General features: G+C 36.2%; 1 protein-coding gene across 1 annotated transcript in view; it reads left to right on the top strand.

The window, feature by feature from the left end:
• The window catches only part of tcerg1l (transcription elongation regulator 1 like), an 81,400-nt gene extending 59,669 nt beyond the window's left edge, over positions 1–21,731 (top strand). The window contains exons 6-14 of the mRNA XM_060889748.1: positions 8,355–8,480; positions 11,656–11,738; positions 14,756–14,844; positions 16,991–17,142; positions 18,152–18,236; positions 19,737–19,872; positions 20,202–20,291; positions 20,391–20,509; positions 21,297–21,731. Of these exons, the coding sequence (XP_060745731.1) occupies positions 8,355–8,480; positions 11,656–11,738; positions 14,756–14,844; positions 16,991–17,142; positions 18,152–18,236; positions 19,737–19,872; positions 20,202–20,291; positions 20,391–20,509; positions 21,297–21,453 (1,037 nt within the window). The 3' untranslated portion in view covers positions 21,454–21,731. The remainder of the gene's footprint in view (positions 1–8,354; positions 8,481–11,655; positions 11,739–14,755; positions 14,845–16,990; positions 17,143–18,151; positions 18,237–19,736; positions 19,873–20,201; positions 20,292–20,390; positions 20,510–21,296) is intronic.
• Positions 21,732–26,039: the final 4,308 nt, after the last annotated feature.

Here is a 26,039-nt window from a genome sequence, read left to right as displayed (position 1 = left end):
TCACTGTGTTTTGTGATTGTCACTGTGCTACGCAACACATCTTTCAATAATAGGCTGCAGGAATCTACAGTCTGGGCTAAAAAAATCAGCCGCAGTCTCACTTTTGATTAACATGGATCCATATACAGTACATTAGACTTAAAGTCATTTACGGCATTCTTTACCCAGTAAAAAAACTGTCTTACTTTATACCAGACAGAAGACCATATTAAAAAGCTTTAAATATGTATATATTGATTTTTATCAAGACTGCAGAACCAGACAGCTCAATACTTTCAATCAACATCTTACAAAAAAATATTTTCTTCGATATCTCTGGAATAGCGCACATTAAGGGTTTTAACGCATCTCTTCTTTTCTTCTGAATTATGTCTTACTTTTCACTTGGGCCTTCATTTCAATTCCACATAGAAGGTTAGGACACTTTCTCAAAGGAAGCAACTTTTTTTCCCCATAGTGATAGAACTTGTCATCACAGCTGGCAGATCAGGACAGATGCACAGCACGTCTTCTTTCATTCCTTTTAATGTGCAGATTTGTGTTTGATGTGTCTTGGGACTCAGTTGGGTCACTTTTTTCTGCTTTTTGTTTCCCAAATTTTTAGATGCATCTAAAATGGAAAGCTGAGGCCATCATTCATTCAGAGTGAACCAACCATACACAGACATTGCATCATCATTTTGAGGCTCTAGGACACATTATTAAACACCTGGTCTAATAGTACATACTTTCGTACAAAAGATACACTCAATGGTGCCACCCCATTAACAAGGAAAAGTACAATAGTTCAATTTACCTTATATATAGAAGTGAAGCATCACTGCCTTATACAGTAGCTCCAGCATTGCTAGTCTGCACAGTGCCCTGTAATGGTTGCCAAACCCATCCAAGGTATATTTCCACTTCAGAATCAGTTTTCATGTGATATTCACTGGATCCACCTCGACCCTGACCAGGATAAATTAGTTACCGAAAGCAAAAATACTGTATATATGTTGATTTTCAGGCTTGCTCATTGGGGATAAATACAAACACATTTAATATGTCTGTGTATTAATATATTAATCTTGAATTTTTGTATAATATTAATCTTTGTATAATGTTACAGGTTCTTTATAATGTCCATTGTTAAAAGCGCTATACAAATAAATTTGGATTGAATTGAATTTGTTCATATATACTGAAAAGAATGGAACATGCAGCCAGCCAGGTTTAAGAGGACCTATTACATAAAGTTTATGAAACATATTATGTTTCCCATTAAAATGTAATTTAATTGCTTTTACTAATCTGAAGGAAAATTAGATTTTAATTACTGGATTAAATAAAGTAAAACGAGTGATCAATTTGCGGAAACTATCACAGAAAGCTAGTGACGTGGGTTTGCTCCACAGTTTGGGTTGATAGGACAGACTGTGATTTCATGCAGGGCTTTGAAATGTACACTAACAAATCATCTTGGATGGAGATCAACAAATTGTGTTAATGGAACTCAATTCAATAATGTGGAACTGATGTCTGAATGAAAATAAAAATGTGTGTGTGTGTGTGTGTGTGTGTGTATACAGGAGTATTATAATTTCTTTTTTATTCATATATTGAAGAAACCTTGCTGATGCTTCCCGATGTTGCCATTGACTTCTATAATAATTTCTACAGCTACCAATTCAAGTTTTTTTTTTTCTCTCCAGTGTTTCAGATGACTTCAAATCCGATTCTGTTCATACTGCTAAAATGCCAAGGAAATAAGCCAGATTATTTAACACGGTTAAACAGCACCTGCCAATGGTGTGTGGAGTTTGGTGATAGATAATGAGAGAGAGGACAGCTTGTCCCATTGAGTCGTAATTGATTTATATTGAATTCTCACCAGAGAACACATCCCTTAATGGATTGCCTTTTAATAGCAAACTTTGCTACAGGCTGTTACTTTATCACTTTCTTTTTCTTGCTCTTCTGCTCCTTCTTGGCATAAAAAGGAAAAATTGTATTGGATTGTTTGTGTATGGGAAACATGAAAAGAATCCATACCAAGAATGACTGTATGTATGTATGTATGTATGTATGTATGTATGTATGTATGTATGTATGTATGTATGTATGTATGTATGATATGATATATGTGGACATCTGACCATCACATTCAAATGTGGTTCTTGCCCAAACATAATCAAAACACACAATTCTATAGGATGCTTTGTTTGCTGTAGTATTAATATATCCCTGTCATTGGAACTAAGGGGTGAGCCAAAAAATGTCACAGGTTTATTTTTTTTTATTTCTCAATTTTCATCTATTACTCTTATGAATTCGTTCAGTATTAGAGAGTCTAGATAGGACCATACTGTATATAAGAGATTTAGCATTAAAAAAAAAACAGCAAAAGGAATTAAAAACCTCAGGTGCTGCTACTTGTTCAAAATATTGACTTGCAAAAAGGAGGTCTATGTTCCAATTTATAGGTGAAGATGATAATGAATAAGTAATCTTAATAAAAAAAATCTAGTGTGGAGCAGAATATACATTTGATAGGCTTTTTTAGATAAATTACCATTTTCCTTAAAGATTTTTATACTTAATAAATTTGTGAATCCTTAAGGGCTTTAAGGGTCGAGTCAGTTAGTCCAGCTAGAGTGTGATGTTTGAGGAAAATAAAAACACATTTTGTGGAAGGAATATAAAACCAAATACTGTACACAGTTCTGCAGTTCTGTGCCTGGGGAAAAAAGACAAGGTCCGGACAAACAGCCACAGAGTGGAAATAAGACAGGACACTGAGTTTGGGAATGTCTTGAATGCCAAGCATTCTATTATCAATCTGACAGACAGACAGACAGACAGACAGGCAGGCAGACAGACAGAGGCAGACAGACAGAGGCAGACAGACAGGCAGGCAGACAGGCAGACAGACAGACAGGCAGGCAGACAGACAGAGACAGACAGACAGACAGACAGGCAGGCAGATAGACAGAGGCAGACAGACAGGCAGACAGACTGTCAGACAGACAGACAGGCAGACAGACAGAGGCAGACAGACAGACAGATAGATAGATAAATAAATAGATAGATAGATAGATAGATAGATAGATAGATAGATAGATAGATAGATAGATAGATACTGTAGATTCGCCTTGCAGTCTAAGAGATTCGCCTGGCAGTCTTTGTAGAGGGTACATTGGGCAACAAGGACACAATTACAATAATCAGTGGAAGGAAAGGGACATTATAAACTGTACACTGCCAGCATGAAAGCAACATCCCATGTGTCCTACACAGCATTCCAACAGCATCTTGCTGGTTTGTAATACGGAAGCCTGCAGTTCACCTGGCTGTTATATCAGGCTGTCCTGGGTGCCTTGCAGCAACACCTTTGCTATGAATGGTGCAGCTCTATTTCTGCCTGATTTCTTCCTGGTTCTTTAAAATGTAAAGTGTAAACAACGGCTAGATCATGAATTTTACAAATATTTTCATTTGGCATCACTGTTAGGATTTTTTTCACTGTTATGCTTGTTGGAATACCAACATATTTAGTTCATAACAGAGTAAATATCCTGTTCAGTTCAAAACAATAACACTTACACTGTGTTATACAAGCAATAAAACACAGCAGGTTGTGCTGCTGTAGAAAAATAATCAACAAAAGGTGTGTGTGATGCAACCTTGTGTGAAGATGAAGATTTTCCTCTAACACGTCACAGACGGTTTTATTACTCTAACACCGCAATGTGCCAGTGTTTTTTGTTAATTAAGTACTTTTCACCCTGCAATGGTACATTTGATATTGTGGAAGTGATACAGTTTAGCTTATTATGTTACAGAAAAAATGGAAAATCTTCTATACCTGTAAAACGTAGACCTATTTTAACACTAATTTCACTGCAAGCATTGACTCTTGAAACCCCTTCAATAAATACATTTATTTATTCTTCATTTTATAAGCAATTATTTTTTTAATGTGATTATTAATTTATTAGTATATGTTAATATTCTCTTTGTTGTTAATTTTGTAAATATATTAATAATACGGTATCTGTGCATTATTACGTTTGGCTATATGCAGAATCCACTATACAATTTCCTGTAAATTAGCTGTTATTATAGAAACAATGTGTTAGAACGAGGAGATTTCTATAAACCTGGACCTGGAACTTGCCTTTTAGCTTAAACTCCTATGTTAAATTTTCCAGTGATGTGATATGAAAGAAAGTGATGCAAAACACATAACTACATTATAGGCTCAGATGAAATTCAGATAAAGTTCTATAAAGATAAATTAATCAAATGACTTAAATATATCCTTGCATGATGATTATATATATCTCTCATAGAGAATGACATGTGTTAAAAAAGAGCATTTAGTGGATGGATTTTAGGTATTTAACTTGCCAGTCATTGCCAGATATTCATCAAATGCATAAAGCTCTACTATTATGTTTTTTTTTTCCCTCTCAGGAACTGGCATGATGCAATGTTCCAGTATATTATTAAAAGATTGTTGCAGTAAGAGCATGTTATGTTTAAGAAGAAGAATCAACGTAATGACCAACACTTGAATCGCGTGTGAAATGATTCGAAGTTGTTTGATGTTGTGAGCAGGGTTAATGTTTGCTGATTCTATATAAAATTCCTCTTATACTATAGATTATTACTGTTTTATTTGTATATAAACATTGGCATTTGCTTGTAAAAATCTGTATACACTTAATGATGTCAGATCAGAAAGCAGTTTATTTCGTAGAAGCTAGATGATACGTAGAAGCTAGATGATTAAATTTAGTAATGTGCATTAGTATTTTTGACAAATGAGAAAAGAAACGTCCTGTTGTTTTATAAAATAGGTTAATACTAAATATAGGAGCCTTAAGACAAAAATGCTCCATATCTTATTTTATTAAGAATTTTGGTCTCTCTTAATTCAGCCTCTCAATCGACCCTATAAGTGTGTTATAGAGAGCTTCCAGACGTTTTTTTTTTTTTTTTTTTTAATACTTTAAAATAATAGATTACAGATAATGTCTCCTCCACTTTCCATCACTTCTTCTCTGACATTGACATTACTTTAGTACATCAAAAAGCCAAGATTTTATTAAATAAGATCTGCCAACAGACCCCTTTAGAAGTTTCTGCAGGTGAAGGTAAAGGAAGGCAGAAAGCCAATAAATCTTGCAGTGCAAATATGTCCTTTTTGTTCCTCTAAATATGTCAGAGCTGAGGGAATATATCAGGTGCTTTAGAGAGCTGCTTCTGTGTAGAGAACTGCTACATCTTTTATTACATCAGTCATATAATCTTCCTGACTGTTACCTTGTGCAGGATGGAGCTTGGGCCGTAATTGCAACCTCTCCTATCTTGCCTTGGTGAAGATATTAGTGTTAAACTGATGCTGTTCTTCTGCGTATTTGTAGCTAGATCATAGTTGAAAGCAAAATACCATCTAACATAGAGATTTGGTTCTACATCATGTGAGAGAGAGAGAGAGAGAGAGAGAGAGAGAGAGAGATAAATGGTGTGTGTGTGTGTTGTGTGAAGGTGGTTCACATTTTGTTTTGATCACGCTAAGGACCAGTGGATCATTCAGGACATTTTCAGGGAGATTATCTGTAAAGAAGATATCGCTTGTTTTTTGCTGTGCCTCTGTAACACAAGGTTGTACTGTTTAAATACTTGAGAAAAAAAAACAAAAACAACAACAACAACAACACATCTTTGCATAATGAATTAACTAAACCTTTCTTAATGAGATTCTTTGGAAGATAGTGAAACAAGCTGTTCCTTCCGAGACTGTGTATGCAAGCAACTGTGCAAATTGCTCAATAAAACCCCTGTACTACAAACGAAAGCGCATTACAAATTAAAAAAGAGATTTTGTTTCTGCTACCTTTTTATTATGGAAGTACTGAGAATCTTGCAAATTTAATATAACAAAATAAATTTTATAGTTGATTAGTTTTTAGTTGAAATTCTAGAGGAAACTCCAGAATCACTTACTGTGTTACAGCTACAAACAATTATTTCCTCACCAGACTATATTCCTCTCAATCTTGAAGTTCTGTCTGTCCTTAAAACATGGCCATGTCTAAAAATTGATAGCTACATGTTTACCTCTGTTACAAAGCTCTGACACAGAAGAACCCTCCATGTTAACTCAATGTTAAACAAGCATTCCATACAAAAAAGTCATCATATCAGGAACATCCATTCCAATATGGCCATACGATTTTACCCTCTCTGTGTAACTTGGTACTATATATTATAACAACCGCAAGCTGTTGAGGTACAGGCTGAGATGCTATTATAGGAAATGTGTCAACACCTTCTCACAATCAGAATTGTGAATATAATAGCGCTTAACATATATGAATTGCTTATTGTAATAAAGAAGGGATGGCATGCCCTTGCAGTTTAAATAACAGCTAATCAATAACACAGCTAGGTTGATATTCATCCTGGGATATTTTCAGGTTGATATTGTCACGGATGATGACTCAGGGATAGCTCAAAGGTATGAAACACTCATTTCAGGCTTTTAGATGGTTTAAAAATGTGCTTCTGCTCAATGTCATAAGTATCAGATGTCATTTTTATCCAAAATGTTTAAGATCATATTTTAAACCTAAGATTTAATATACAGGCTATTTTAATATAACACAAGTACACAAATTAAGATTAAACATTGAACATTGTAGTTAATGGATTAACGTTTAATTGGGTGAATCAGTTCATTCTATTCAACAGACAAAAATTCAGGCATTTTATACGTCTTTTCGCTTAGTATGGAGAAAAGAAGAAGTCATATTTGGAAAGGTTAATTATGTTTGACATCGACTGTAGGCTCTTAGGACTGAATACTGAATTTGCTTAAAAAAGCAGAGTTTCTCGAACCTTCAGTTTGGTCCAATTGTGTTTTTATGTGTATAATTAGCCCTGAACTTAATTTCTTTGACTACTTTTTAAGTTCCATAAGCAATGTAAACTCACAAGAAAATGGGAAAATTTAAGGTTAACCACTTAACATAATCCCTGATAGATAGTAATAGGCAATACTTACAGTATGTTGCTGTAGTGGCAATTATTGATTTGGACATGCTGTTTAGCCAAAAGAAATATTACTGGATGAGTCTTTAAAGACTCTGACCAAGCCCACACAATATGCAAGCATTGAGGCTAATCAAAAACTTGTCTGTTTCAACACAGATAACTATCACTGACAGTTTCATACTAAGAATGCATGAGCTACACTTTGTATGCAAATTGTTAGACTGAACAAAATACTCATTAGGCATAAGATATAAAAAGGTGGTGGGTATTAATGGTAATGAAGGACATCACAAGCATCTTTAATATTTAGTCTACACATAAGAACAACATAAGCAGGAAAGTTCAATGTGTCCCAAGGGAGGAATCCTACAACTATAGACCTTGATGCAGTAATCTGTCATGCATTTATGAGAGAGAGAGCGAGAGAGAGAGAGAGAGAGAGAGAGAGAGAGAGAGAGAGAGAGAGAGAGAGAGAGGGAAGAATGAGCTGTAAAGTCAAACTCATGTACATGGAATGAATAAACGATGAGGGATTCATTAGATACGCTCTTAGGAAACGTATAACCCATATACGGGTATTTCATTTGTCCCTTAATGGCTATATGTAATACCTTACAGTAGGGTTTCCCTATTAGAAATTTCTTGTTAAGAAAGATAAAGACAATAATGTACACTCAATAATTATACACTCAATCCTACAATTAGAAAAATCTATAATCTTATAATCTACCTGTGGTTGATAAGTGTGTCTATATGTATATCAGTACGCTTTGTGGTTGTTGGTTACAGATAGGCTGGTTTTGAAATGCAAATAAAATGTTAATCTTGTGGGATTTTTGGTCATACAGCAGTATATGGAGTTAACAAAAAAGGTCCAGTAAATGGTAGCAGGTAGAAAGCAGCTTGTTGGTGAGGGAGATCAGAGGAGAAAGGTTCAGACTGGTTCAAGCTGACTGGAAGACTACGTTAACTTAACACAGGCTCATAGGTGTTCATTTGGGTTCAGATTCTAAGGGTGTAAAGGCCATAGCATCTGATTTATTGAACAGATTTATTGAGCCTTTATGCCCTGCGGGTGGGGTGGGGTGATTCTGGAAGAGCCCACACCGATCAGGGTAGAAATTTTGCATCATAGGAAAAATTTTTCATCATCCTTCTCTTAAAATGGACTTAAACCATGTCAGCAAAATGCCTCCAAAATGTAAGATGGAGAAGGAAAAAGAAAAAGAGAGAGAAAGAGATGATGGTGATGGTATGATTCAATCTATCTTTTCTGGCACACTCTAATTCTGTTTTCTCTATTTTACTCATAGGACCTCGCAGCACATGGGAAGGACTGTTGAGTCCTGTTCTGCCCACACAGCTCACTGCTATGAGGTCCCTCTCTGCCCCTGCTGTGACCCTTCTAACTGGTGACTGGAAAGATAAAAAGGCTCCAGGTGAGCAAGGCCTCAGCGATCGAACTGTCTGAACTTCTGCCAGACTATGCAGAGCAACCAACTTCACCAACAAACACTGTTTATTTGTTGCAAAGTTACTGCCGATACCATATATTGCAACTCGAGTCATTTTTTTCTCTCAGTAAATTTACAAGCCTTTCACATCTACTATTTGCAAGGCGGATACACATCGTGTTACCACCGGATCCTTTCCATTCTGCTAATGTGGAGTGATCCAGTAAAGCACACTAAACAAGCTTTTATTTTCACAGCATCCATATTTACAGTAGGTTAAAGCAGGGTATAAACTGGAAATAGACCAGAGAGTAAATCATTTGAAATATAAATAGATAATGTGAAGTAACATTTTACCCCTAAATTATTGGGTCAGAAAACATCAGTCAAGGTGAAGAAAGCAAGGATCTCAATTCCGAAGCACTTTCCATACCCATAAACTCCCCAATATTTTGCTATGATTTGCTACCACATTTGGCTCACAGTTGCATCATCAGACAAAATTCATGTTCCTGTTATATTCCAGTGAGTTGAGCCTCATTTGTTGTCTGTCAAATCGAGGATTCCTTTCATTAGAGCTGAGCAGGTGATCACATGCTGTGTAAGACAGACCTTGTGATGTGAGTGATGTGAAGATTGAGAACTGTTAGAAATGCCAAATAGAAAGTTTTATTAAAATAGACAGTTTAGGGACAAATTAGGAAAATTGACAGAGTTTAATTAAAAGAAGTAAAAAATACTGGAAATAGATTGAGTCTAATTTAGGATGGATGGATGCATGGATGGACGGATAAACAAAATAGTTCCCAGATACTTTCTTATCAATTTTATCCTAATACTCTAGAGTAAATAAAGTTTAGATGACTTGTTAAAACATCATTTATCATGAAAAAAATCATAAAAAGTTTGAATGATTATCTCTCCTCATCTTTAGCTGTTGCCTCTAATAATTACAAGAGTTTGCGACATAACTATTATATTTTTTTCTAAGAATTATAACAATTATATATATATATATATATATATATATATATATATATATATATATATATATATATATATATATATATCATAGTTCTATCTTGGTTAGGACTGATTAATGGTGAGCAAACAGAAAACTGCCCTATCAGTTACTAAAGGACAGAATCAGATATCAGTCAGACTCAAATTGTCATTGTACTGATTTGCTGCTGAACGATGAATAGATTTTTGTTGAACGATGTGTACAGATATCGGTATGGTACAGTATCCACTTTCTGTCATGCATGTTTCCTTATTGAGTTCCAGGTAGAATTTTATCATACTGGAGATGAAATAAATAGAATTTTTATATGCAGTACTCCAAGTTGTATTGTACACCAAGACCATTTTTACTTGAATTCCTTAACTTTAGTACAGTATGATGTAAAGTCTCAAGTCCCGAGCCATAGAGATGGACATTTATTAAGTATTCACATGGGTTTTTTTTAAGAGGTCTTACTGGAGTCAGGAGTTCCTGAATGCAATGATTTAAACATGGAAAACACATTGCCTCTTGAAACGAACCTCACTGTGCTTTGCAGTCAGAACAATGACCAAATGTCAACGAAAGAGAACAATAATAACCCCCAGAAGCTGTGGAATGAGCTCCGGCAGTGGCTCTGTGCTGAATTGCTTCACATCAATAACCAGAGGTTATAAAGGTTCAAATGTCTTCACACCCCAAAGAGTAAGATTAAATGCAAGAGACATCTGTATTTTCTCATGTGTCCATGGATTTGACAAAATTTCCCAATTTGTAATGAAAAGTCCCCACATTTTAGAAATATTCTGTTGGAGAATTCTTAATAAATAAATAAACTGAGACAGTGGCTTTACCTGAAATGTCAGATACTGATGCTGTTGAACCTCTTACAAGCTGACAAACAAGCTGTTTTCTTATTTCAGAATAACATGGACAGTGTAACTGTATATATATACTGTATATACTATGACTAACAATGAACAACAGAAATTAAACAAAGGAAAAAAATAAATTGGGGATGACGAAGAGTATAGTTCATCGTCATCACTGGCCACCAGCAAAAGACACACACACACACACACAAACACACGTTTTATCTTCCAGTTTCAAATGAAACTCCTTATAACTTTCTAGATCATATCAAATGTCATAGTCTTTTTGACCATAAACAAGATAAAGTTTATTGGTTATTTTAATACAACAGTATGGCAGCAGTTGAATTGTAATTCAGGAGAGATCATTATGACAATTCTAGCCAATTCAAATTCCTGAAAGTCTCCTATAAATATGCTACTCATTCATCTTATCATACAATCACTGTGTAGCTTAAGATAAAAAAAAAATGTATTATGCATTGTGTGTTTCTTTTTGAGTAGCAAAGCTAGAACTGAAGATAGTAAAAAAGTAGGCTATGGCTCTAAGTTTAAGATTTTCACACCTTATTCCAGAAGAAAGAACACTTTGTTACACAAAAGTGTTCAGCTGTGTAGAAGTGAATATATGATTGGCAGATCAAGTGAATGACACACACACACACACACACACACACACACACACACACGATAAAAGGGACCCAAACGCAGGATAGACAAATAATAAACAGGGTTTAATAGCAGAAAAACACGAAACATGACACGGACGAGAGACAGGACCAGACAACAGTAGATTCCGCGCTGCACTAGGCAACGCGGCTTAACTAAGTACTACTAATAATCAAGACACATGAGGGACAGGTGTGCAGAAGCGGGCAGGAAGAGACAAGGGGCAGGGCAGACATGTGACAGAAAAACATAATGTAAACAAAAGGCACATGGCCAGAGTCCGGGCAGAGTCCTGACACAAACACACTTACTTTTATGCCCAAAGACGTTTTATGCCCAGACACAATTTTCATTCAGTTCTTGCTTTGTCTAGATTGCTTATGAATGAAGATTTGATTGGTGGTCCAACTGCATGCTTAAAGTACTTTAATTAGCCTACTTAACACCACTTTAAGTTACATTGTCATTCTTGTGGACTAAAGTGTGGTTTAGCCTGCAAGCTCCCATAACATGCTGATTGTACAGTAAATGCCTAAGACTGATGAGAATGTAAAGAGAAATAAAAGATAAACAAGAAGAAGTGGTGAAGGCTTGACATTTTCTTACTTCTTCTTAGAAAAGAAACTGGAAATGAGAAAGCCATCGTGCACAGGAGCATTGGTGCTTCACTCTGATTCGACACCAGAGGACAAAGTCGAGGTTTGTGAACATCATTCATTTTCTCCCTCATTAGCTCTTTCTGATCATTATTTCCGTGTAACCTCTAGTAGCCTCTAAATTGGCACAACTGTACAGTTCATTTAATTTCCATATCTGGGGTTTGGCATGAATTAAAACTGCTTAATAAAGAAACCAAAATATTAAAGATGCTCATATTTAGTGTCCAAATCAAGATGGCTTCATTTTGCTCATATACAGTATGTAGAGAAAAGACAGAAAACTCTCCTTGTGTTGTGGTCATGTGTATTACAAAGCTTCGGTGGTAAATGCAAGAGCCTCATGCTGCTAGGTTCATGAGTGCATGCCTCATTAGTAGAGAGTTTTTCTAATTCTTTCTTCTATACAAGTATACAGGCAAAAAACATTTGCAAAGTATACATTAGAAAAATAAAAATAGTGACATCTCTTCCTCCTGGGAGCCTTACACATTTACATTTACAGCATTTGGCAGACGCCCTTATCCAGAGCGACGTACAGAAGTGTTAAGTCTCTATCATTGGATACATTAACTCTGGTTCACTAGCTTACATACTTAAGATACCATGGGTCTAAAACATTGTTCCAAACTTGTGTTGGTTTTTATAAACATATCTGCAACAGACAGGGAAGGAAGTGCTAGTTGAAGTGTTTCCTGAATAAGTAGGTCTTCAACCGTCGTTTGAAAATAGCCAGAGACTCAGCTGTCCGCACCCCTAGGGGATGTTCATTCCACCACCTTGGTGCCAGAACAGAAAAGAGTCTTGTAGTATACTTGCCTCTTACCCTGAGAGATGATGGAACCAGTCGAGCAGTGCTGGTAGATCAGAGGGTGCGAGGTGTAGTGTGAGGAGTGATAAGGGCTTTGAGGTAAGAGGGAGCTGGTCCATTTTTAGCTTTATAGGCTAGAATCAGTGTTTTGAATCTAATGCATGCAGCTACCGGAAGCTAGTGGAGGGATCGCAGCAGCGGGGTGGTATGAGAGAACTCAGGCAGGTTGAAAACATCCTCAGTAGATGAAATCAGAGTTTTGTACAAGAAAACTACACTATTTATACACTCAAAGTTAGGCTCTTACAGTACTTAATGTCAGGTATCATTAGCAAGTATACAACACAATCTAGTCAATGCTGACATTCCTTACTGTTCTGACCTGTACTACACAATGTATACAATGCACCTTAACAGATTTGAAAAGGATCTCTCTCTCTCTCTCTCTCGCTCTCTTTCTCTCTCTCTCTCGTTCTCAGTGAATCACATTTGCACTTGGTGTGCCAAGGAGGTTTTTTCTGAGATTTCATACATTATGATTTTATTCTTTCTTGTCAGACTTTCACTGTTTCAAATTCTTGGTCTTTAACGTCCAAAATAATGTTTCATTGGTCTGTAAATGTGTACTGTAATACTGTAAATAATACGCCAGTGTTTTAGTGTACAATAAAATGACAAGGAAACACAATACATAATGCATAAGATATGTAACTTTATATTCAAGAGTTATAATGGTAAAGATTCACTTTATTTTGACATCTAAAATGTATTTAATAATTTTGGCCTTTATTTTAGCGATTATTTTAAGAAAAGTCAACACCTCTTGGATATAAGTTTTAATCCTGTTTAAATTTTCAGTTTTATAAAGAACATTAGAGTTTTTTTCACAACAGAGGTGGTTGAAACAGTCTGTGTTTGTTCAGGAGGTCCAGCGCTGCCAATCTTTCCTGGCTGGTTCCTTTAACATGATCTATAATCTTACTTGCTAAGTCTCAATTGTAAGAGGTGATGGATAAACGTGTGAAGCAAATGGAAATGTAGTCAGTTGTATTTTATTTTACCATGTACATATTTAGGGGGGCACGGTGGCTTAGTGGTTAGCACGTTGGCCTCACACCTCCAGGGTTGGGGGTTCGATTCCCGTCTCCGCCTTGTGTCTCTTGCCTTTGCATGTTCTCCCCGTGCCTCGGGGGTTTCCTCTGGGTACTCCGGTTTCCTCCCCCGGTCCAAAGACATGCATGGTAGGTTGATTGGCATCTCTGGAAAATTGTCCGTAGTGTGTGAATGAGAGAGTGTGTGTGTGCCCTGCGATGGGTTGGCACTCCGTCCAGGGTGTATCCTGCCTTGATGCCCGATGACGCCTGAGATAGGCACAGGCTCCCCGTGACCCGAGGTAGTTCGGATAAGCGGTAGAAGACGAATGAATGAATGAATGAATGAATGTACACATTTAAAATATACATAAGCCTGGAAATATGCTGTTAAGAACAATACTTTACCTGGAATATATTTTAAACCTCCACTGCCACTAAATTCATTTAAATATAACAGTTTATTTATAAACTGTTTTAGAGTTAAATAGCTAGTTCCAGTCTGTATAACGGTCCTTGTCTTTTTACCGTTGTACACAGTGTCACTTATTGGCCTTTCCAGACATTGTAATTAGCCAGATTTCCTCACAACACCAATTAATTTAGTCAGGCACAGTGCTATCCAGCAGCCCTCAGTGTGGAGAATTGGTAATCCGTGTCATTTGGTCAGCCAGGGTTTTAGTAATTGACTGCTGTCTGCCTGTTATCGAGAGCTGAACATGTCTAAATCGTTTATCACACAGTAATATCTACCCTACATTTTGGGATTAGCCTCTTAACCCTTGTGCAAGGCAAGTTAATTAAACATCACGTCTGTATAATCAGTGGAGAATGAGTGCACAGCGAATAAACATTAATTGGGGATAAGACCTTTTCGAGATGGTGAGGTGACTGGTGGAGGACTTCGGGTTGTCTTGGTGCCTTGTTGTGCTAAATTAAAGGTTTATCGCGGTTAAAGAGGATGGAACTAGTGCTTTAACGGTCACTTTTATTTATTTATTTATTTAAGTATTTTAAAAAAATAATAATTTGAAAACAATTTAAAGCCAAACATGGATTTAAATATAAATATAATTAATTCTTTATAACTCAGAAATTAATCTGTAAAACAGTAATTCAGAAGTGTGTGTGTGTGTGTGTGTGTGTGTGTGTCTTTAGGATGAGCAGTTTCAGATTAGCCTGGATATTGACAACTCTTCTAAAGACAAACGGCCAGTTGCATCCACTCCAGTGCCGGGATCACCATGGTAAGTGCTCATTATTTCACAATCTCATGTTATTGATATTAGGACTCTGATTCATTAACTTCTATTAAATTCACTTAATGTCTGTGTGAAATGCTATAAATTGTATGTGCAGTTTGTGAAGGTGTCGTGTGTTAAGTAACAATATTAAGATGTGGTTTGTGCATTTTCTGATAGTCTGGTCTCAGTAATTGAAAGTTGCCTCACCTACACGTACTAGTGTATTAAGTATAATCATAAAAAATGGCTGAATCAGGAAAAAACAAGAAAGATGTGTTTGTATTCTATTGGAAAATATATAGGGGTGATGTTCATTCGTCATTAAGAATAGATTTTTTATTATTTTATAAACCTTAAGTAATTGTAATACAATTATTGTAACTAAAATAATTATGTCTTATTATGTTAGAAAGGAGGGGTGTGTGTGATTGTGTGAGTGAATGAGAGTGTGTGTGTGTGCCCTGAGATGGGTTGGCACTCCGTCCAGGGTGTATCCTGCCTTGATGCCCGATGACGCCTGAGATAGGCACAGGCTCCCCGTGACCCGAGGTAGTTCGGATAAGTGGTAGAAAATGAATGAATGAATGAATGTTAGAAAGGTTCAGTTTTAAGACCTGGCTTTCCTCCGCACACATCCTCCAAACTTCCGTTCTCTTTTCAGGATCTCTTACATGCTTAACTAGTCACACTGACTAAATAGAAGTGTGATATTATCTTAAAGTGATATTAAAAAAAAGATTATCTGTGAGATTATCTTAAAGTGATATTATCTTTCTACTTGTCTTGACACTGTGCACTTTTGCTCTTTTAAATAGAAATATTCAAAACATTAAAGCAAACCAGGGATGCTAAAAGCAAGACATGCTGTTTTACACATTTAAACACAATAAAATAAAACACACATTTAATGTTCGTAAATCAGCTGGTGCATTTTTTGCAAATGCTTAAAAAAAATGCACAAAGTTTACACATGTGATCCTTAAACCAGCACCTAAACTTTTACAATTCAGGGAATTTACATCATCATTCCTGCATCACACTTGATCCCTGTTATAGGTTCAAGCTAATATCCTCCCCATCTCTTCTGCACCTTCAGCAGATTTTAACTCATTTAATATCTCCCTATCTCAGAACTGAATCAGAACAATACTGACGTAGTGCAACCCCATTATTTCCCTCTAGCTCAACATCCCCTAGCCCAAGCCGCTTTCCTCCTCAACACAAACTCAGTTTAAAGCAGGCAAAATTGTTTGTCTGTGTCAGTTTTTGTTGACTCATGAGGCTGAAATCACCTGACAGACTTTAGCTGATACATATTGTGGAAGACTGTGGCTCAGAAAGACTCTTGCCAAAGCTGCAGTGTGTTTATTTCCCTCCTGCAATGGTCATATAGCACAAAGCCTTAAGGTGATTTAAGGTATAGAGTTTATTTGGGTCCTGAGTCTGCTCGATACTTAAGCTCGGTTGTACAGTAACATGTTGTTAGGTTGTAACATGAATGAAGTTTTATTGGTGATCTTATTAATATAGTCATCACATCAAGGTATCAGATACAGTATCTGCCATCTGTTTTGTAATAGAAATAATGCCGTAAATAGAGCATGCCGACTTTATTGAAAGGTAGGATTTATAGTATTTACTTAAACCTTGCATGACTGTGTTCGGCAGGCAGCTTAGATCTGGTGATGTGAGTCAAAATAAAATGTCAGAATGTGTTTGTCATGCTCAGCATGAAGGCACAATACATTTCTTTCAACACTCCTGTGCACTGCAACATGTGTCCGGGGCAGGAAGTGTCTTTTTTTAAGTCATGTACTGTAGGTGCTGTAGATATTATGTGTACAGCAAGAGGTGAAAGGCAATTTTCTAAGGAATGGGTATAATTTTTTAAACTGAGTTTTGACTTTAAATATTGTCTCTATTATGCTGATGAGATGAGGCTAAATGTCTTCAAGGGTTCTTTGGATTGATCAAGTGCTTGATTCTGCTCGATTCTGATCGGTCAAAAGGTGATGTTTTTTTTTTTTATTACAAAAGCTCTGACTGTAGTTCCAGCTTCTTTGTGTGTAATTATGAGTCTCTTTAGCTTTTTTTTGTTTGTGTGTGTGTGTGTGTGTGTGTGTGTCCTCAACTCTCTTTGTGTTTCCAGGTGTGTGGTGTGGACAGGAGATGATAGAGTTTTCTTCTTCAACCCCACCATGCAGCTGTCTGTATGGGAAAAACCAGTGGATCTAAAAGACAGAGGGGACCTCAACAAAATCATTGAAGATCCTCCACATAAACGCAAGAAGGACTTGTCGGGTACGGTTGTGTAATTAGTATGGTGTCTAACATTACTATGTTTTTGTTTTTGCCAGTTTCTGAGACTGTTACCATGGCAGTGAGCCAACATTTTATTGAAGGACAGATTAACGATAGATTAGGCTGGTAAACATGTGACTATTTACCAAGGAATTGATCAATAGGGTGCAAAAGTTAAACCCCAAACCATCCATTTCATGTATCAATTCGACAAACTCATCTCACTCATAATCCCTGCGTAATCATAATGCTGTTGAGAAGGATAATGCCCCAGAAAAAATCCACAATTGATCGCTGTTCACATGGATTAGCTAATAAGCGCTAATCTCATGTTTCTGCCTCTGCACATGTTGAATTAGTTCAGATCTTGTCTGGAAGTTATTACATGGCTGACTACATTTCCCTGAAGCTTGTATACTTTTATTGATTAAGTCTTATTGAAGTCTCTGGGTGATTAGTTATTGATGTTGACACTTTCAATTCAGACAAAACAGATATATTTTATTATATTGATTCGTGTTATGAAAAAGTGAAATGTTTTGCCTCATTTTAATTTAGCCTGCTGACAAGCTCACCATTGATGGTCAGATATTAAATAAGATCATAACAATAGACAGAATATGTGTGTTGGGAACTACAAAATAAATGAGTAGAGAAACACTGTTATTTGCTTTTTGCCCTTTTTTTAGGCATTTTACACGTTGTCTTTTATTTTTATATGCTTCTTAGAAAATGTTCTTAAAATTACATGCCTTAAAGAACCGATAAACAGTCTGTTCATAATGCATCAGACTATTTTAGAAAAGACATTCTTTAGCTTTCCACTAGTATTACAGAATAAACTGTTTTTACTAACAGCACAATACCACTTGCATAAAGCTTTAGCATGATGTATTCATTTTTTATTATATTATACATTTATTATTATTATTATTATTATTATTATTATTATTATTATTATTATTATTATTATGATGATGATGATGATTTTATTTTTTGTTACCTGCAGAGGACAGCTCAAACTCCCCCTCAGCTGATGATGAGGATGAGGGTGATGATGAAGAAGACCATATTTTGAAATCCAAACGCAACAAGTATGTCCCACATTGCAACAAGTATGTCTCTCATTGCAACAAGTATGTTTCTCGTTGCAACAAATATGTTTCTCGTTGCAACGAGAAACATACTTGTTGCAACGAGAGACATACTTGTTGCAACGAGAAACATATGTCTCTCGTTGCAACAAGTACAGTATGTTTCTTGTTGCAACAAGTAGGTTTCTCATTGAGAAAAAAAATAACTCACACATTAGAGACTGCATGTAATGCATGAGCTGCTTTGATGATCCAATTCATGTTGGAGCAACTGATATCTGGCAAGGAAGGAAGGAAGAGAGGAAGGGAGGGAGGGAGGGAGGAAGGGAGGAAGGAAGGATGGAAGGAAGGAAATTGGGCATCTGGAAATGTTTTATTTGCTTATCTTGCATAAGCCTTCTTCCTGTAAAGATCATGTGTAACAAGTCAGTTTAAAAAGCACAATATACTAATATTCTGCCTAATATACTGTATGTGAAAAGCTCTGTTAGCTAATTGTGCTTTCCTCACAAAGTGAACGTCAAAGCCTGATCAAGTTAAATAGATAAATGACAGATACCGACTGTTATAATATCCGTTGTGTGCCACACACTATATGTATATATATATTTTACACACACCAGTCTTAGGGGGTTTTTACACCTGGAAAACATGCGTTTTCTGTGATCGGATAGCTATCCGATCGTAAAAAGACCAGGCCTAAATGCCCTGATATAAATCCGATGGTTCAAACCACTTCAGGAGGTGGTCTGGGACGCATTTCAGATGAAACTGGACAGGTGTAAATGAATGTGGTTGTTCAAGCCACATACGCCAGCGCTATACTCCTCCCAAACGGAAGTACGTCACTCGCAGGTGACTCACAAGTCGTGCATCGCCGCCAGAAACAAATATGTTTTCTCACCAGTGCTGGCTCTGATCTTTCACCCAGGTGTCTCGTTGGGTCTTAAAATGCGCTGCTGCTGCCAGCGAAAATGCAGCAAACAGTAAATGCTGTTTTTTGTAGCAACCGCATACACCAAAGCGTGTTCCATTTCAATTACCCCGGAAATGAGGTAAAATATATTTGCATTTTGGGCGGGAATAGAAAGATCGGATTGATATCCGATTCGCCAAGACGCATTTATGTGGCCTAATGTAAATGGAACAGTTTTAACAAATCAGATAGCAATCGGATCAGAGAAAACACATGAAGTGACCAGGTGTAAAAAGGCCCTAAGGCTGCCTGAGCAAATGACTGGTCCTGATCCATTCCATGTGAACTCTATTGCAATTCTTCTGACGTGAGAAGGAGATTTGATTCTGAATTGCCATTTTTGTCTTGCATACAGTAGTAACATGTGAGATTGGATTTTTACAGCGTGTTATTGACATTGCAATTGTAAGTCATTTGAATAGCAGACTGTGCACTGCAGACTGTAAGGAACAAATAGAGGAAAGCACCCATGATATATTCTACAGGTTGAACAGATGTCTTTTTCATTATGTCTTCCAATTAAGAATGGAAGAGCCATCTAGCAATTCTGTGTCTGCCAGTGAGGAGCAGAATACAGAGAGGTGCACAGCGTCCAATCAGATGGTCCTACCACTCGAACTGCGGATCACGCACTTCAGAGAGATGCTCCTAGAGAGAGGGGTGAGAGCACTAAAAGCACTTAAAAAAAAACCCTTATTAAGCCACAGTATAAAGTTATATGAACTCCAGCGGAGGTGAATTTCATTCAACATGGCTCCAGGGCTTTGTTAAAATTCAGCGTAAGTTTGAGTGTTAATTTCTGAGTTAAAATGAAGATCACAGTCTCTGGATTAAACCTCTAGTTCAAATATTATTTTCAAGATATTTCAGTTCTCCTTTTACAACGATAGACTGATTATTAGCTGAAATAGACGCAAAAATTTATATTTGATATTAATACCTTTAGTATTGATTGCACACACATATTAAAATTTTCATCTGAATATCAGGTGTCTGCATTCTCAACATGGGAGAAAGAATTACACAAAATTGTGTTTGACCCACGTTACCTGCTTCTGGGACCAGAGGAGAGGAAGCAGGTAGGACTAGGTTAAAGATTTTCACTTGAAATTACAAACCTATGTGTCACTTTAATACCCAATCTGGGATCCAAATCCTGTGTCTCTATTCCATTGCAGATATTTGATCAGTTTGCCAAAGCCAGGATAAAAGAAGAATATAAAGAGAGAAAGAACAAACTCCAGCAGGCAAAAGAAGAGTTCAGGAAATTACTGGAAGAATCCAAAATTACATCCAAGTATGTTCCTGTTCGATATTCTTATTATCTCAGTTGTTATATTAGCACAAAGTGTACCAGAGAGGAAAGACATTGTCCCAAAATCTTGACCTGAAATTTATATATTCATCTATTGTGTTAATAATAGATGTGATCTGAGGTACAGGTCTAAGCTTTGACTTGGGATGTTTGATCTTGTTTTCTTCTGCTAGTTCTCGCGAGTCTGTTTGAAGGTTTACTTATTCCTACGTTCACAATATGCTTTCTGATTCCTACCCATGACACATTTCCCTTTTACAGAACTGAGAAGTAACTGGCAGAAACTTGTTTGAGTTTTAATATTAACTGTGTTTTTTTTAATGAGGAAAATGTGATTTAAAATGTGCCAATACTGAAATAATGAGAGAAGAATTATCTCACATTTCAGCTAAGGCACTGAACCTTTTAAGTCCTTATCCACACCATTATGAACTGTAAGTCTTGAGTCAGCACTGAACTCAAAGCCAAAGTTTGGCACAGTAAGCTAACGTGAAAGAATTGCTAAACATGTCTGGATGTTGATGATTCCCTTGTATCCATTTCTTTTAGTCCCCAGAATGAAACTAGATCAGAACTCAACTCAAGTTCATATCCAGCCACCAGATCAACAATAACCAAACCTGTATTAAATCACAAAGGCAGCACAGGGAGATGAGCAGCACATGTACGAATGAGCAACAGTATATCATCACTGCACTGAAATGGAAAATTGGATGGCTCCAGCAGCCTGTGACAGCCTTGCTGATTTATTCCTTCTATTTCCATATAGGTCAACTTTCAAAGAGTTCTCAGAGAAGTTCGGCCGAGACCCGCGCTTCAAACGTATCCCCAAGCAGAAGGACCAGGAGCTGCTTTTCTCCCAGTTTGTTAGCAGCCTCAAGAAGCGTGATAAGGAAAACCGAATGAGGCTGAGAAAGATGAGATGAAGCCTCAATAGGATATGAAATAAACTATTTTGTTTTTACAGAATGCCTTCTTGACAGGAATCAAGTCAAACTGCACAATGACACAATATGCCACTGCATCTGACTAAGTAAATGAAACCCATTGAAGCGTTTTTATTTGATCTCTGGATTGTCAGAACAACAAATGCACAAACAGCAAAGCACCAGATCCAGACGGGTTTGACTTTAGAGGTAGTTCAACTCTGAGACTGATCTGTTTCATATTGAAGCTCTTTAAAATTCAATGTTGCAAGATGTCATAATAACAAAATAAATAAATAACTAAATAAAATAAAGTGGAATTCAATAAATAGGCAAATTGTTCTGTTGGAAGCCATTGATCTGAGCATACAGGTATTACATGATTTTTTAAGGACTATAAATGTAAAATGTTGACCAACGCGCGCTGTAATGAAGTTTTGTGGAAACGTAATGTGAAGTATGTGGAACGTCACAGCAGAACGTCTGATTCTCCACAGCATCTGTGAGAGTCTCCAAGTTGTCAAGTTTTGGTGGATTTTTTCACGTTGTCTAAAGTGTTCCTTGTGAATAAAATTGTGATTACTGTTGGAAGTCTGAAATGATATAATTGACACCTCTTTAAATTAAATCACAGGATTACACTAATATGTTAACATAATAATGCACCTCATTTATTTATCAAGCAGGCTCTATGTTCTCTCAGCAGAAGCTAGTTGTTTTATTATTATTTTTTTTTTTAATTCCAACACTAACACAAGGTTCCTAAAGCCGTAATCATTATTAGGCTGTAAGGAAGACTAATGTAATAAAGTTCGGGATTTGGAAAGAATTTTAGATTTTGCAACTGTGTTTTTATCGATAAGGACAAACACACATACACACACACACACACACAAACACACACAAGGATTTTTTTCTACTTGTGTTTCAACGTATTCATAACCCAGACGTTAATATTTTAAATGCAATGTTGCACACTGTTACACGACAACAGAGTAAGTAGTTAGCAAAATTACCCTATTTAAAAATGACAAAAACATGCGTATCATCAGTCTGGCATAGCTATCTCTCTGTCTAAAGCAAACTTTATCTTAATGAGACTTTATATTGAGAAAGTGTTTGTTTTGTAAATATTCTTATGAACCAATATAATTCATAATTTCTACAGCAAACACAGACACTGGAACGTGTTTTACATTCAGAATGTATGCTATTATTATTATTATTATTATTATTACTGTTCTTGATAGCAGTAGTATCTGTTAGGCCAGGTTCATATTACACAACCTTTATCTCAGAATCACTGACTGTTTCCCACCGAACAACTATTACTGCTTGTGATCAGATGTGTTGTGTTGTTTGAATGAGCACACAGATGAAACTCACACATTGTTTACGCTTTTACTTGGCGAGATCCCAGCTAAAGGGCGTCTGATCCCCAAATCCCATTTTCTTATAAAAAAAAATAAATTTGACAGCTCTCTATCATGTGACAATGACTGAGCAAGTATTTTGTATGATAACAGAAATAATATAAAATATGGAGGAAACTATGTTCAGGGTGATGCAGAAAATTACTATCTTGCAAAAGGGAGCACTGGAAATTCAGTGCAAAAAAAAAGTGGTCATTTTTATACCATGCCCTGGTAGGATTTTTTTATTTTTTTTATTATTTTTTTTTTTATGTTTTGCATTTCCTAAGATCAGTTTGTGTGACATGCCAAATAATTTCCTACCATTTGCTTTCACTCTCCCACACAGATGGATGATTAACTAGGATCATGGAATATACTGCATATGAGAGAAGATAAATCTGATCTCTGTTTTTGAGTTCTCACACCATGCTTGACAAAATCAGAGCCTTGGTGATCACTTGCAAATTGAAAAAAAATCACATTGCTACACATCACTACATTTTCACCCTTGTAAATATATATTGAATTGAACAGTTGCTACAGGAGTAACGAGTAGTCACCATGTGCAGTCACCATGTGCTTTGCCCTAAGATTAGTCAAGCACAGAGACACTGGAGCTTTCATTTTTTTAAATGTAAACTGTAGGAGTCCTGTGGAAAATGTTGGATTGCAAGAAATTACAGCAGAGACAAATACATTTGAGAATAGAATATACAGTAAAATCATTCATTCATTTATTCATTCATCTTCTACTGCTTATCCGAACTACCTCGGGTCACGGGGAGCCTATCCTTCCCTCACCGGCCTTTGAAGCTACTAAGACAAATAACACTGATATCATTCATTCATTCATTCATTCATCTTCTACCGCTTATCCGAACTACCTCGGGTCACGGGGAGCCTGTGCCTATCTCAGGCGTCATTGGGCATCAAGGCAGGATACACCCTGGACGGCGTGCCAACCCATCGCAGGGCACACACACACAGTAAAATCAGAATAAAATATTTTAACAAGTTCCAGATTTTGAAATAAGATTCCTGATTCTGAACATTTATAATGTTTTTTTTATTATTATTATTTTAGCTCATAATAAAATACAGTTTATAATGTTTGTGTTTCATTTCCTTTCCTTTAATTTGGCTAAAGTTTGCTTGCAAACAGATGCTGTGGAAGGACATTACATCTAACATACAGTGACTACTTTACTAACACTACTGAGGTGCTGCATTCAGGTTTGTCTAAATTGTCTATCCTACCTAAATCCAGCTTTCAACATGTCTCTCTTATCTGTCCTTACCTCCACTATATCTCCCCTTACTCTGTAGCTTCTGGCACTCTTTTATCTCTTCCTGATTCTGACTCCTTCTCCTCACTACCCTTGGAATCACAGACACTTACCTCTCCTCTTTTTCCTCAACCTGTCCTCTGTCCACTAAACCCAAGACAACTACTTGTTTTGCTCATAGGCTATCAGATGTGTTACACAGAGATAGAAGAGAACTAAGATCAGCAGAGAGAAATTGGAAGGAATTACAACTCGACACAGATCTTGCCTCTCACTTTACTCTCCTGGCCAAGTTCTCATCAGGCGTGACATCTGCCAAGAATTCCTTCTACAATGAAAAGCCTGAAGCTTCTGCACAAGATCCTTGTAAGCTCCACAACATCTCTTCAGTATTCAACACCCCCCCTGCTCAGCTACAGTACTTGTTCAGTCTCTTGTTATTTCAAGACTGGACTATTGCAATTCACTGCTGGCAGATCTACCTATGAACGTAATTCATCCTCTGCAAATGATCCAAAATGCAGCTGCATGACTTGCTTTTAACCTGCCTAAGTTCTCACATACCTCCACACTGCTGCGCTCCCTCTACTGGTTTCTGGAAGCTGCACGAATCAGATTCAAGATACTAATGTTTGCCTACAAAGCCAAAAATGGACGAGCTCCCTCTTACCTCAAAGCTCTTGTCACTCCTTGCACTGCACTTCTCTCCCTCTGAGCTACAAGCACTGCGGAAATGCTCCCGCCATCTTTCAGGCTAAGAGGTTAGCAAGATTACTTCTGTTCTGGCACAGAGGTGTTGGACTGAACTTCCCTTACACTTCTGAACAGCTGAGTCACAATCTTCAAAGGACAGGTGAAGATCTACCTCTTCCTGTAACACATAAAATAGCACCCTTTTCCCTGTTTGTTATCTGTGTATATATATATATATATATATATATATATATATATATATATATATATATATATATATATATATATATATATATAAACAACTAAAAAACAAAACCAGTTTTGGTTGATGGTATACTAAGTCTGTATCCTATTAAACCATTGTTAATGTACAGTATTCATCGATAAAGAATTAAAGCACTTCTGTATGTCGTTGTGGATAAGATTGTTTGCCAAATGCCGTAAATATAATTTAATTAATTCATTAATTCATTAATTAATTAATTAATTCATTCATTCATTCATTCATTCATTCATTCATTCATTATATATGAATTATATATATATATATATATATATATATATATATATATATATATATATGTATATTATATATATATATATATATATATATGTATGAATTAATTATATAATTATATGTATATATATATTGTTCTTTGTCTAGAACTTATCATTGTGGTGTTGTACATTAATGTTTGTCATTATTTTGACAGAATAATTAGTAAATCCATTTGCACATTGGAATAAACAAATTCCACCTTTAACTGTGAAAAGTTGCACTTAGCATGATGCTAATTGGAAACAAAAGTCTCATGAGACTCACAGCTTCTACCTGCATTCATGATAAAACTTCATTCACAGCTTCACTAGTTCTCATATGCACACCGGTGACAAAAAAAAACTTTTTTTCTTTCTCTGCATTTTGTTTACAGCCATGTGAATCTTTTTAAACACATCCATCTCCAACCTTCACTGAAAAGGTTTACCTACAAGAGGTAATAAGAGGACATTGCAGATATTCCTGTCCCAGAAAAACTTCCAAAATTTACAAGTGGGACATATTTGTCTTACTTGGAATCTTATAAATATTAAAATATGTTGAATAAGAAGTTTTTTTCTTAATTAAATATTTAAACACCTTAATTTGCATGTCAGTATGACAATCAGACAGTCAAAATATAATTTTTCTAAT

This window comes from Tachysurus vachellii, chromosome 2, assembly GCF_030014155.1.
Source record: "Tachysurus vachellii isolate PV-2020 chromosome 2, HZAU_Pvac_v1, whole genome shotgun sequence".
Taxonomy (NCBI): Eukaryota; Metazoa; Chordata; class Actinopteri; order Siluriformes; family Bagridae; genus Tachysurus; species Tachysurus vachellii.
This window is presented reverse-complemented; position numbering and strand designations above follow the sequence as displayed.